Source organism: Vombatus ursinus, unplaced genomic scaffold (assembly GCF_900497805.2).
Source record: "Vombatus ursinus unplaced genomic scaffold, bare-nosed wombat genome assembly UNPS02014935.1, whole genome shotgun sequence".
Classification (NCBI taxonomy): domain Eukaryota; kingdom Metazoa; phylum Chordata; class Mammalia; order Diprotodontia; family Vombatidae; genus Vombatus; species Vombatus ursinus.
In genome coordinates, this window is record NW_020954713.1 from 4,525,900 (window position 1) to 4,539,131 (window position 13,232).

The following is a 13,232-nucleotide window of genomic DNA, read 5'->3' on the forward strand; positions in this document are numbered from 1 at the left end:
GACCAAGACAACTAGAATATGGACTGCGTTTTGGTAATGGAATGAACATTGTAGACAAAGACAGTAGTCAGGTACTTTCAGTAATTTCTGAAACTTACCTGCTGGGAAACAGAGACCATCTGTTGAATATTGGTCACTGTAGTTTGTTGCTGAACAACTTGAGGAATCTTTGCCACCTTAAAGAAGTATGAGGGCAGGTTAATACAATAAGGGAATTGGAATTTCAAAGTAAGAAGGGGCTTCAGAGGCCAATGAGACTACCCTATGCCTGAGGGGGAATTCCCCCTAGATGTCCCTAACAAGGGGCCATCCGGCCTGCACTTAAAAGGCCTACAGTGATGGAGTACTTCCTTACAGCCCCATCCCCTCTGCTACGGCCTCTGAACCTTCTCTTGTCTCCATTCCTGAGCCCCAGATCTCAAGGCCAGGGGATAGGAGGAGTCCTTAATTCCCTGTGACTGACACAGCAGGAGTAAAGAAGAGCAGGGCAAGGTCATTCCCAGAGGCACAGTTTGCACCTTGATGGCACACTGGCCTGACTGTCCTTTGGGGGCATTACCTTTGAGACCTTCGGGGTACAGTGACACCACTGCCGTACCTGTAATGGGGCTGGCACTTGCTGGGCTCCTGTGGGCTTTGGGGTCTGGGACAGAGGGGTCGTCAGGAACTGAGTTTTAATGCTGGGCTGAGGAGCATAAGCCACTTTCTGCTGCTGGGCCTGGACAGTGACTTGCTGTGCACTGATCTAGAGAACAAAACAGTTGTCTGCAGAGGAGGTTCTGGGAAATACGTAACGTAGCATTATATATTACATATACACACACACACACACATTATAATGTAGATTATAATTTTAGGCCAGGGAATCTGCTCAAAATAATGTCAAATCTATATTTCTAAATTAAGGACTTGATTCAGAAAGAAAAAGTAAAAGTCAGAAAATATGACAAATATCAATGAGAATTATTTAAACTCTGACTCTACAAGTGTGTTAATATCCACAAAAGAAAAGGTGGGAAAGACAGAGGGAGGGAGGGGGTGGGGTGAAAAAAGAAAAGGGAGAGAAAGAGAAGAAAGAAGAAGAGAGAAAAGGAGAGAGGAGAGGCAGAGAAAAGGGAGAGGAGTGGGGAGAGAGAGGAAGAAAGAGAAGGGGGATCTTGAGGGGGAGGGAGGGAAAGAAGAGAGAGGAGAGGGTGAAAGAAGGGAGGGAGGGAGAGAGCTTGGAGAAAGAGAGAGAGATCCTGGAGGGGCCCAAAAGAACCCTGCAGGTTTTCCTGGGAATGGTACAAACTTCCCATAATGCAGTAAAATTCACAGCCTCTATAGTATGTCAAGAGAAGCCCATACCCGTACCCATTAAGGGGCTCAGAGAATAACTCTACCTTCTGCTGGACAGTCGCTTGACTCTGAGGCTGAATGACTTTCTGTTGCTGGTGGTTTTTGAGTTTCAGAAGTTGTTGGACATGCAATGGCTGAGCAACTGCTGTTGGTCCTATATAAGAAAAACAACAATGGCACTTAGCATGCAAGAATGCCAGTCCGTATTACAGGAGGTGGATTTTCTCTAGCATTTTGCTCATTTGTTCAGAAAATGGGAGTTGAAACCAACGACTGAACAGGAAAGCGAACAGGCCTTCCTCTCTTCCCCCCACCTCCCCACCGCAGTCCACAGCTTTCCATTGGTTAAACCCAAGCTCTCCTTTCACAGGAAAATGCTTTGGTTCTGTCTCCCATTCTTAAGAGAGCAAAAGCTCAGCAGGCCGTGGACTACATTCAAAGAAGGGCCTGCACTGATGAAAAAACAAAACCAACAAGCTCCACACTGAAGGGCTTTAACTGGCCTGATACACATTGTGGAAATGAGTCCCTTCACATCTTAAAGCTAAGCGACCAAAATGCCTGAAGATCCGGTCAAGCACCTGTGGCTTTCTGGGGCTGGCTGAGAGCCCCCCCAGTTCCTGTCCTGGTCACTGGGAGGGCTGTGACTGCCGGCGATGACGCCCCAGGAGGTTTGGCAGGAGGGGCAGGCTGTCCTGGAGCCGGAAGCTGGGAAGTGGCCACACGGGTCTGCACGGGAAAAAGCAGGGGTTATGTTAGTTTCCCAGTGCCTTGGATCTGTCACGAGTCTTTAAAGATTGGAATCGAGCAATCAACAAGTATTTCTGAAGCTCCTACAACGTGCCAGGCACTGAGCTGGCTTCTGGGGACACAAGACCAAAGACTGAAACAACCCCTCCTCCCAGGGAGCAAACGATCTGACAAGAGAGATAACAAGGACATAATCACACATGTGCAGCATAAAGGTAAAGTTAATTAAGTACAACCACAGGCAAAGTAGCTAGATGCAAGGTAGTGTGAGAGGGAGCGCACTAGTGATTGGGGGTTCAAAGGCCTGATCTGCAGATGGGACACCGAGACGAAGGGTCAGGCCATCAGCCACATGGAATGGCCAGTACAAAGGCCCAGAGACAAGGCCAGTTTGGCCAGAATCAGTCTACTTGAAAAGCTGCTCTGAACACGAGGGATGGAGAACTCACAAGGCGAGTGACTTGGAGGTTGGCCACGGTGGTGCCAGCCAGTATGGCTCCAGGCCTGGGGGTCTGGACCGCAGTGAGCTGGGGGGACTGTGCTGGAGGCGGCAGCAGAGGGGGCAGTGGAGGAGGCGCTGGAGCTGTCTGTGGTCCTGGCGGAGGCGGCTGCTGGGGCGTGGGCTGGGAAGCGAGCTGCAGTTTATGCTTCTGCAGTTTGATCAGGTGTTCCTACAGAGAGACGAGAACATTCATTTTCTTCTGTTTTACTGAGCGTTGCCAACACTTATGTAACTCCCATGTTGTTCCTTATGAATACTTGGCAGGCTGAGAATTCAATAAATTGATCCTTGTACCCACAATTCCATATGTGTGTGTGTGTATGTATGTATGTGTGTATATATATATGTGTGTATATATGTGTGTGTGTGTGTTTGTATATATTTATACATATATATGTGTGTATATTAAAATACACCATACATGTTTTTACATAATGAAGAATAGAGACATTAAGACAAGATACTATATTGCTATAGGTACATTAGTCTTAATATCATAAGGCAACTGATATTCATGGATATAGAATGACTGCCTGTGTCTTTAATCAGCAATAGTCTAAATAGGAAATGAACATTTTAACTGATTATGGACTTTCAAATCTATTCATTCCCTACTGGCATGAAATTTTTAATATTTGGGTAATACACTTGATTTGACTAATTAATGGTTTAGTATATCAATTGTTTAATGTACAGGAAACCTTCAATCAACTGCAAGCCCAGCCACACTTAAAATGTCAGCAGTTCTTCATTTTATGCAAACTTATTTATCATTAATCATTTTTGTTTTTATCAATGAGTGATATTGACTTATTTGTTTTTGTTTTTTGGTGAGGGATATTGGGGTTAAGTGACTTGCCCAAGGTCACACAGCCAGTAAGTGTCTAAGGTCAGATTTGAACTCAGGTCCTCATGACTCCAGGGCCAGTGCTCTATCCACTGCGCCACCTAGCTGCTCCCTGATATTGACTTAATTTTATCAAGTATTTTTATCTATGTTATCACCAAATAATTCTTTATAAACATGAAAGGTTTCTCGGGGCTTCTTGAGTGACCTCCACTCTGATACTATTCCCAAGGATATACTGGTAAATGTTTAACAACCAGTTCTTTGCGGGGGGGGGCGTGGAGGTGAAGGGGATGTACTCACAACATACTTCTAAGGTTAATCTGCATTATTAACATTTTTTCCATCACTGTGTTAAGTCTACACAATTAATAAAACAATAAATCAAGCCCTGATTTGTAGCATTTGCTGATTTCCAAAGTGTAAATGCTCACACTAAAAATTTAACAATCAGTTGGCACAAGCTGCTCCAAGACACCTCTGAGGTTGTGTCACCAGCTGAGAGCATGTTCTGTGGGTCCTACCAATCTGAAGTCTTCGAGTATGGGTCTAGTGACAGATTATATGTCCATCATCCAAGGACCAGCCTCATTAAGTTGGGAGAAGCTCATTACCAGGCTGGCCATAGAGAGTGATGCATTTCTGCCACCCCAACACAAACACAGAACTTCTACCAAGTCATTATGGGACTGAAATCTGCAGGAGTGAAGGAAGCATCCTAAATGATGAAATTATGCACTCTTGAAGTACAAAAATAACGGGAAGATGAAGGTCATCTGGAGAGCTAAGCGAAGCAAACAAAAAGTTGATGGGCTTTTGCTTACAGCACCGTCTTTTAATAATCTGTTAGCAAGTGACTGTTAGTTTAAAAATAAAAATAAAAAAAGTCATACTAAGGATCGCTCCATAAGTGATTCATTCTCTATTCCCCCAAATTTGTTCCTCCTTCTGACTTCATTAAGAAATAAATAACTTTAGATTCTGTGTACAGAATACACATTAATAGTGCTATCTGTATGACACTTTATAACTCTCTGAGTCCCTTTAGATACCTTGTACAGATAGAGGAATAAAGAAAATCCACTTGTTACCTACTGTTACCTCAGATCCCCATGAGTGCCTGGCATCAGTGAGTATTCTCCTCTACCCCAGACCACCAGATCCCACAGGTGCCAGCAAGACAGAGAGCTTGCCCATCGGACCTTCCGACCAATGCCTCTTTCTCCTTTCTCTTTCCCGTAGGGATACTAACCCCAACAAAGCCACCACTGCCCCTTGACTCTTTGCCCACTTCACCTTTCCCAGCATTTATAGATTGGGCTCCTCCACCTCACTTCCCCTCCACAGGAAGGATATGGCCACCACTCACACACCTGGATGAGCAAAGCCTCAGTAGTTAGAACCTTTCCAGTAAGAGGGAAAACCACTGAGCCTTACTGTCTGCTCTGCCACCACCATGTTCCAGACCCCTGGGCATCATCATCTCCCCTGATGCTGTGCATCTGAAAGAACCCTGTATCTTGCTATCCCCCTTCTACCAGATCCTGAGGACCACCAGCCTCTACATCTGCCCTGAGTTGAACCCCATATGCATTGTCTCCCCCAAAATGACATTCTGTGTTTCTATCCCCAGTCCTCAGTCCAGTGCTTGGAACAAGGGAAGCGCTCTGTTCCAAATGCTTGTTCATTCATTTTGTGTGAAACCTTCTTGTCTTTCCATCCTCTCTCCCTTCCCTCTCTACCCCAACAGTTCAGAAGTCCAAGGGTTCATTTTATCTCCTAAAATCTCTTACAGCAGATATACAATCCTCTCTCCTTCCACTCCCACCACTATTCTAGTACGGGTTCTCATTAATACCCATTTGACCTCTTATCACTAAAGCCATTCTACTGACAACAAGGACTTTCTAAGCTAGGATACCTTTCCTGCGGTTTTTATTGGGCCTGGAAACTGCACCAGCCTATGACTTGCCCTGAAATATTGGGACCCACACCTGAGTTGCTATTTGCTGCTGCTGCTGCTGCTGCTGCTGCTGCTGCTGCTGCCTAAGAAGCTGAAAGTGGGTAGGAGTGATGGTTTTGCTGGAAAGCTGAACTCCTGTGGCTGTCCCTGCAAAGAAAAGAGAGAAGTGCTCAAATCCAAAAAAGAAAAGAAAAGAAACCCCCAAATCTATATTTTGAGGGGTGATAAAATTAGTGAATCTGTAGGTAAAACCTTAGCTTATGATAGATAGGATTCTACTCTAGGAAGGATGATTCAACTTTGGAAAAGTTTGGAAATTTTGAGGTAGTTTAGAAGACACAAACATGTGCTAAAGATAAAGAAAAATAATTTCCAGATAAAAGATGGTTTCCTGGCTTCCCTTTATCATACGTTTACATACAGCAATGAAACCAGTATGCATGTCCTATATTCTGTTGCGGACACAATGAAAGTAAATGATCTGCACAGCTAATAAATAGCTGTGGTCACTCTACATGTTCAAAGTTAACGTTTCTATTTTTTCAAGCCCTTTTTAGATCTATTCTACAAGTAAAGGAGTAAGAAAACCCAGTTGTTACCTTGTGTTACCTGAGTCACTAACGACCTTGTCTGAGCCTGCACAGGGGTCAGGCTGGTCATGGCCACAGTGGATGCTGGGATAGGAGTGAGTGCTCTCACCCCCTGAGTGGATGCGGCAGAGAGGAGCTCAGCAGAAGCAGCAGGTGTGACAGCTGGCCGAGGCTGGCTATGAACCACTGGAGCAGGAGTGCCACCTCCTGAAGCCTTTTTTAAAAAGAATACCAAATGTAAATTTTTCTTCAAAGGGGTACAAATATAAACCAAACATTCTTTTAAAAAAGTCAATGCCTCTCAGTTTGCTCTGAATAGTTAATGCTTAACTGTGGGAGTATGGGGGCTTTCTGCCACTGATGGCTGCCTGAATGGTAAGCAGACCACTCAGTTCACACCAGACTGAAAAATGATCAAGAAACCAAATGAGAAACTATAGTAAGTGATCTCTTCCACCCAGAGCTACGCAAAAAATTTGCCTACAAGTCCAGCATGTCTGGAGATGAGATATGTAGCCTGCAAGTCCACTGCAAGCGCACAGGATTGCCCTAAACAAGCCCCAGAATAGTCAGAAAACCCTGGGGCGCGGTCCTTGGGAGCCCCAGGGAGGGAGCAGCAGGCAGCAGCACAGTGGACAGCCTGGCACTGCGGTACTCGAATCCAGAAAGGCAGGGTCTGAAACCCAGGGGTCAGACATCCTGAACACTGTCCTGAGATGCCAAAGAGGGCCCTGAAGATCCAGTGCTCTGGCCCTGAAAGATCCCAGGGAATCAGACTCTGGGAAGTGGAGGTCAGCACAAGAATCCAGGGGATGCAGGGCAAGACCATGCTGGGAAAAGAGCCTGGTTCTACCACAAATCCTCAGTCCAGGAACTACAGCTGCGGAGTTGAGTCAATCAAAGAAAACACCTGCCAATTATTGACAATTAAACTGCAAATCTAGAGATCCAGGAAAAGGAGAGATTAACTTCAGAATAACTACCAGGAGAGACTCAGAGGAAAAATGGATTTTTTCCACAAAGACTACATAAGTACTTAGGAGAAATTAAGCAAGAGATTTTTCAAAAGTGAAATAAAAGCTTCTGAGGAAAGAACTGGAAAGACAATAAGTAGCTTAGAAGAGAAAGTGGTAAATCTTATCAAGGAAGAGGAATCTCTGAAAACTAAAATAAACCAAATGGAAATCAATGACTCCATGAGAAAGCAAGAAACATTGCAATAAGATTAAAAGATTGAAAAAATACAAGAAAATATAAAATATCTAATATCAAAAACATGGACCTGGAAGAGGAGAGATAATTTAAGAACCACTGGACTCCCTGAAAAAAAAAAAATCATGGTTTAACCAAAAAAAAAAAAAAAGTCCAGACTCAATATTGCAAGATATCATAAATCAAAACAGTCTAGAGCTACCAGAGGGTAGAAGTAGAAATAATCTACCAATCTCTTCCTGATAGGAACCCCCAAAGTAAAAATCCCAGGAATACTATAGCCAAAATCCAGCCAAATTCCCAAGTCAAAGAAAAATACTGCAAACATATAATCAGAAGCAGTTCAACTACCAATCAAGTCAGGATGATTTAAGACCTGGTACCTTCTATTAAGAAACAAGAAAGAGATTTGGGAATACAATATTTCAAAAGGCAGAGAGAGGATCTAGGCCTATACAGCCCAGACTAACTTGCCCAGCAGAGCTGGGTATATTTCTAAAAGGAAAGAAAATGGATCTCTAGTGAAATAAAGAACTTTCAAACATTTCTGATTAAAAAAAACCAAAACAACAAAACCTGAGTAGGACCACTGAAATACAAACACAAAAAGACAAAGAAACCCAGAAAGGAAATTTATTTGAGTAAGTGGAAGGAATTGTTTGATTTCTCATAACTGGAAAGCATGAGATGAGTACACAAACAAGGAAAAAGGGGTGGAGCAGTGGGCATGAGATGAACTACCTCACATCTGAAACGGACAGAGGAATGTTGAACACAACACATACACACAAGCAAAACTAGCTTCCTGACCCTGAAGTAAGGGTCAAAAGTGGGGGCAGGGGGAATGAAAGAACTAGTCATCTAAGAGGGTACCTTAGATCACCTCTTAGACAGGTGGAGAATGGCCAACAAAATATGTTATATGAATGCAATGGAATATGATTTTGCCATGAGAAATTATAAAAGACGATTTCAGAGAATTCTGAGTAGTATGAACTGGCACACAGTGTAGTGAGCAGAACCAGGAGAGTAATTTATACAAGGACAGTAACACTGTAAAGAAAAACAACTCTGAAAGACTTCAAAACTCTTATCAAGGCAGTGACTGGCCACGCCTCCAGAGAATGTAGGATGAAGCACATTACCCACTTCCTGATGGAGACGTCATGGACAGAAAGTACCAAAACGTACATTTTTGGATATGGCTACTGTGGATTCACATTTTGCTTGACTTTGCTTAGCACTTTACAAACATAATCTCATTTGATCCTCACAACAACCCTGTGAGGTAGGTATTATTAGGTAGGCATTATCCCCATTTTACAAATGGGGAAACTGTGGCAAACAGCAGCTAAGTGACTTACCCATGGTCACACAGCTAGTAAGTGTCTGAGGTCACATTTGAATTCTGGTTCACTCTATCCAGTGCTCTATCCACTGTACCACCTGAGCTACCTCAGAAAAGCAAAAAGCAATAATTTTAAAAGGAGACCTACTCTCTATGCAAAGGAGCACATATTGACCTCAAAGAGAGGATGTATAGAGACAACTTAAGGATTATAAATCTCCCAGAAGAATAAATGTCAAACACTTGAACACCCCAATACATAAACTAATGCAAGAAAATAGCCCAGAACTTCTGATCACAGAAACAAAGTGCCAATTGAAAGAATCCAGAGAGCATCTCCGGAAGATAAAGAAGAAAATCCTAGGCTGCAAACTCCAAGACATATAGTAGTTAAATTTAATTAATTTCAATGACAAACAATAAATTCTGCAAGTGATCAGGAGAAAGACCTTCAATTGAAAAAGAAAAGAAAATGGAATAACCCAGGACGATTCTGTACCCACCAAAAACCGTAAGAGGGAACAGAATAATGTGTTCCAAAGAGCAAAGGAATTCAAGATACAACCTATGGTGACATACCTTGCAAACCTGAGCCTAATCATCAATGAAAAAAGATGGACATTCAATTTCAAAAGAGAAATTTGAGGCATTCCTACAAAGAAAACCAGATTTGAACAGATGATTTGCTTTGCAAACACTTCAGACAACAAAAGTACAAGAGAGCTAAATACAATTGTAACTAAATAAATTACCCCTCTCCCCTCAAAAAAGAGAAATAATAAAGAAAGGCAATCTGTAACCCCAGACAAGTAAGTCACTTCATCACTGCAATCCTCAGTTTCTCATCTGTAAAACGGGGCAAACTTGCACTCACAAGGTTGTTAGGACCAAAGCACTTTGTGAGCCTTGAAGCACTATAGACAGATGGGGTGTGGATGCTCTTATAAATATCCATTAAAGTTTTCCTCCAGTGCTTCATCATGCTGTGGAGGCAACCCAGGTTCCCCCAAGGCTGTCAGCAAGTTCAAGTTCTGGCAGGTCCCATGAAGGTAGAAAGGCTTCCAGTAGAGGCCAGACCATGTGCCATTTGTTTGGGATCACAGGGTCATGGATTTAGAGCAGGAAGAAACCTTCAGAGTCATCTAGGTCACACCCCTCATTTTAGACCAGGTTAAGTTTGCAGAGGCACATCCATCACCTTGGAGTTGACTAACTCGTTATGATGGGTTTTGGCTAAAGAATTTCAAGAAATCATGCAATGAGGCATGAAAGGCTTTTTATCTACAGGGGCAGAATAAGCACCCACACTGATGAAATCCTGCCTTAAATTAAATTAAAATTAAATTAAATGAAGAATTAAAGCATTAGAATGCTTAACAAAATCATGATAAGAGCTAATATTTACAAAGTTTTTTGCATACACCATCTAATTTGACCAGGCAGACACCCTAGTCACAAGATTAGGTTTGTCCTTTGGGAGTGGTTTGGATTAATTATACCACAGCCAATAACACTCTAAGAAAATTGGACCTGTGCAGTGGGCAGGAGGGAGTACAAGCCATTACTTACTGCCAGTGGTCCAGGCATAACTGGTGAGGCAAGACGCTTATTGATGGGCTGGAATGTAGCTGCTGGGACGCCAGCAACTGTATTCACGATGACATTTCCATTCACGGTAGCTGAAAACAAACCAAAAACCAGAGAAAATGTAATAAAGTAAAAGGCTTTTGATGGTTTTCTTTACAAACCATAAAATGCTGTTACAAAAAGCTCTTACCCGTCTGGACACTTGTACCTGTGACTGCAGGTTTGATTGTTCCAGCCTGTTGAAAAGACAGTTTAAGTCACAGTATAAGCTAAAATAATATCCAACATTGTGTAGAGGACATTGTATTTTTCTGAGCTAATTTGGAGTGGAAACAGTGATGGATTTGGGAGTTGGAAAACCTGGGCTGGAGCTCCAGCTCTGCCCCTGGTGGCTAGACTTATGACCTTGAACAAGTCACATGCCCTTTCTGCTCGCTTCTGCTTGGTTCACAGACACAGTGGAACCAAGCAGCCGTGGGCAAGGCACAAACAGGAGTGATATTATCATCGACAGACACCGGCGACCCCTGGACAAAATGAGGAAGGAGATGAGGACTACAGGGGAAGTGATTACAAACCAGCATGTGGACATGAGAGAGCAGGAACGAGAGCCTTCACTTACCTAGACGTGTATATACAAGAGCTCTTTCTCTACCAAAAGCAACCATGCTAACAAATTCTTGGCCTGCTTTGTTCTGCTTGGTGTATGGGAGCCAAATGGGAGCCTCCACTTACTAACTGCCATCGGGGCATCCTTCTCAGGCACTAGACGATCTATGACTAGTTAGTCATTGAGGTCCTTTTCAATGATAAATCAGTGATTCTGGGATTAATGCTAATTTCGTCCTTCAGAAAGAGGGAAAGATGGACAGAGAGAAGTGTCATCAACAAGGAGGAACTGGTTCCTGAGGAGGGAGTGGTGGCAGCTTTGTAGGACAGTGACTACTGCAACATATAATTTGTAATACAGAAGAAGAGGAATAGTTGCACATGCACCTTTAATTTTGGGAGAGCACACTTCAAAATGCCGAAGGAAAGTGTTGTTGTTGTTGTTCAGTCATTTTGCAGTAATACTGACTCTAGCTAAGACTAAAATTCTACAGGCTAAGTCAGCCCAGAAAAGAAGGGAAGCCCAAAAGAATGGAATTCTGAAGACACAGAGAAGCAATTCTCATGAGGAGGGAAAGTCTCTTCTCTGAGGAAATTTATACAGATACCCAGGGAACTCAGGGACCAACCTGGATTCTCTAACACATATAAAAGATGAAAGCAAGAGGGCAAGTCAGAGAATGACAACAAACCCCTGGTGAGATCCAGGAACAGGACCAGAAGCCCCAAGGCTCAGATTGGGCCAGAGTCACCTAGGGAAGTTAAGGACAACAGAAATCTTTTTTCCAAGCCATACTGGAGAAGAGGGATTATCACAAAAGGCAGAGATGGGGCCACCACTCAGGGGAGAGAGGAGGAAGAGGATGACAGACTGCAGAGAGAAGGCCTGACTCGACTTTGGCTTCTGCTACTTTTGCCAAGGAGAATAATCTTTCAACTGGAGAGGAAATAACAAAATATATATGTGTGCATATGTATGGATATATATATATATATGTATGTATTTCATACATATGTATTTACTTGCACATATATGTACACTGTGTATGTATACTGTGTATATGTGGATGTGTGGCTATATGGATACATACATACACAGAGAGAGAAATGCAAAGTAGTCTTGGAAGGGAAGGCACTGCCAGCTCAGAGCACCAGGGCATGAGAAGGGAAGGGGAGAGGGCGGGGCTAATGGGTCAGACCGGTACTTTAGGAAACTCACTTTGACATCTGTGTTAAGTGAGGTTAGAAGGCAATGAAACCAAGTGGACAGTTACTGCTACAGTCCAGGAGGGAGAAGATGAGAGCCTGAACTAGGTGGTGGCCATGTGAATGGAGAAACAGGGCTGTGAGTGAGAGATGGAAGTTGGGGAAATAGATATGATGCAATTTGACAACTGATTGGCTATGTGGGGTGAGAGTGAGGAGTAGAGAAGGGCCCTGAGCTGCAAACCCAGGTAACTGGAAGGACGCTGGCCTCTAACAGTAACAGAGAAGCTCAGGGGGGAGTGGGGTTAGGGCCAAGATAAAGAATTCTATTTTGGAGATTTTAAGTCTGAGGTGCCCACAGAACATCCAATTCAAAGTTTCCGGCAGGCATAGGAGGGAGACTCAGCTTAATCGGAGTCAACCGAGTACTATGGCTGCTACTCTTGGCGCAGCCTGACCATATCTGAAATATTATGTTTAGTTCTGGGTGTAACACTTTAGAAAGGGCAATGATAAGCAGGTGAGCCTTCAGAAGACGGTGACCAGATTGGTGAAGATCATCATTCAACTCACAAGTACCTTCTCCTGACTCTGTGCCCTTTGCCTGGCTGTCCCCAATGCCCAGAACACTCTTTGTCTGTGTCCTGGTTCCCCTAGCTTCCTTCAAGACTTGACCCAAATCCCACTTCCCTCTTCTACAAAAGCCTCCTTCCTCTCTCCCCTCCCTGCTAATGCCTTCCCTCTGAGATTATCTCCCACTTACACTGAATATATCTGGCCTGTATCTGGTTATTTATATGCCATCTCTCTCCTTAAGGACAAGGACAGTGTTTTTCCCTTTCTCCACATTCCCACAGTGGGCATAGTGCTGGGAACATAGTAAGTATTCAAATAAAGTCTTGTTGAATAACTGATGATACTAAACCTCTAATATGTCCCAGATGCTGTGCTAGGTTCTGAGGATACAAAGACAAAAGTGAAAACAGTTCCCGCCCCTCAAGGAGCTTTCATTCTAGCTGAAGGAGACAACATGTCCATGGATACATATGTACAAAATAGGTGAGAGGTAATTTGGTCAACTGGGGAAGGTGCAAACAGTCATTGAGGTCTAAGGAGGCCCCAGACAGAAAGGCCTTGAGCCTTAAAGGCAAGTAGGGCTTCTGAAAAATGGACACAAGGAGGGAGGACACTCTAGGCCTGGAGGACAGCCAGGACAAAGTGTAAAGGCCTGAGATGTCCTGCCACGGATCACCAACAGCAAGAAGGCCTGTTGTTGGCGG

General features: G+C 43.5%; 1 protein-coding gene across 8 annotated transcripts in view; it reads right to left on the minus strand.

Moving 5' to 3' along the window:
- Positions 1-13,232, minus strand: part of LOC114029642 (E1A-binding protein p400-like) — a 122,920-nt gene that overhangs the window by 3,202 nt on the left and 106,486 nt on the right. For 5 of the 8 annotated variants that reach the window (XM_027844204.1, XM_027844201.1, XM_027844202.1 and 2 more), the window contains 9 exons: positions 10,328-10,373; positions 10,120-10,229; positions 6,000-6,204; positions 5,432-5,547; positions 2,538-2,759; positions 1,920-2,067; positions 1,383-1,492; positions 599-745; positions 99-176 (listed from right to left, as the gene is read on the minus strand). In XM_027844204.1, the coding sequence (XP_027700005.1) occupies positions 99-176; positions 599-745; positions 1,383-1,492; positions 1,920-2,067; positions 2,538-2,759; positions 5,432-5,547; positions 6,000-6,204; positions 10,120-10,229; positions 10,328-10,373 (1,182 nt within the window). Of the gene's footprint in view, positions 1-98; positions 177-598; positions 746-1,382; positions 1,493-1,919; positions 2,068-2,537; positions 2,760-5,431; positions 5,548-5,999; positions 6,205-8,628; positions 8,658-9,129; positions 9,203-10,119; positions 10,230-10,327; positions 10,374-13,232 lie in introns of those variants that run through there. The other 3 variants (XM_027844205.1, XM_027844206.1, XM_027844207.1) reach the window with 3 other exon arrangements.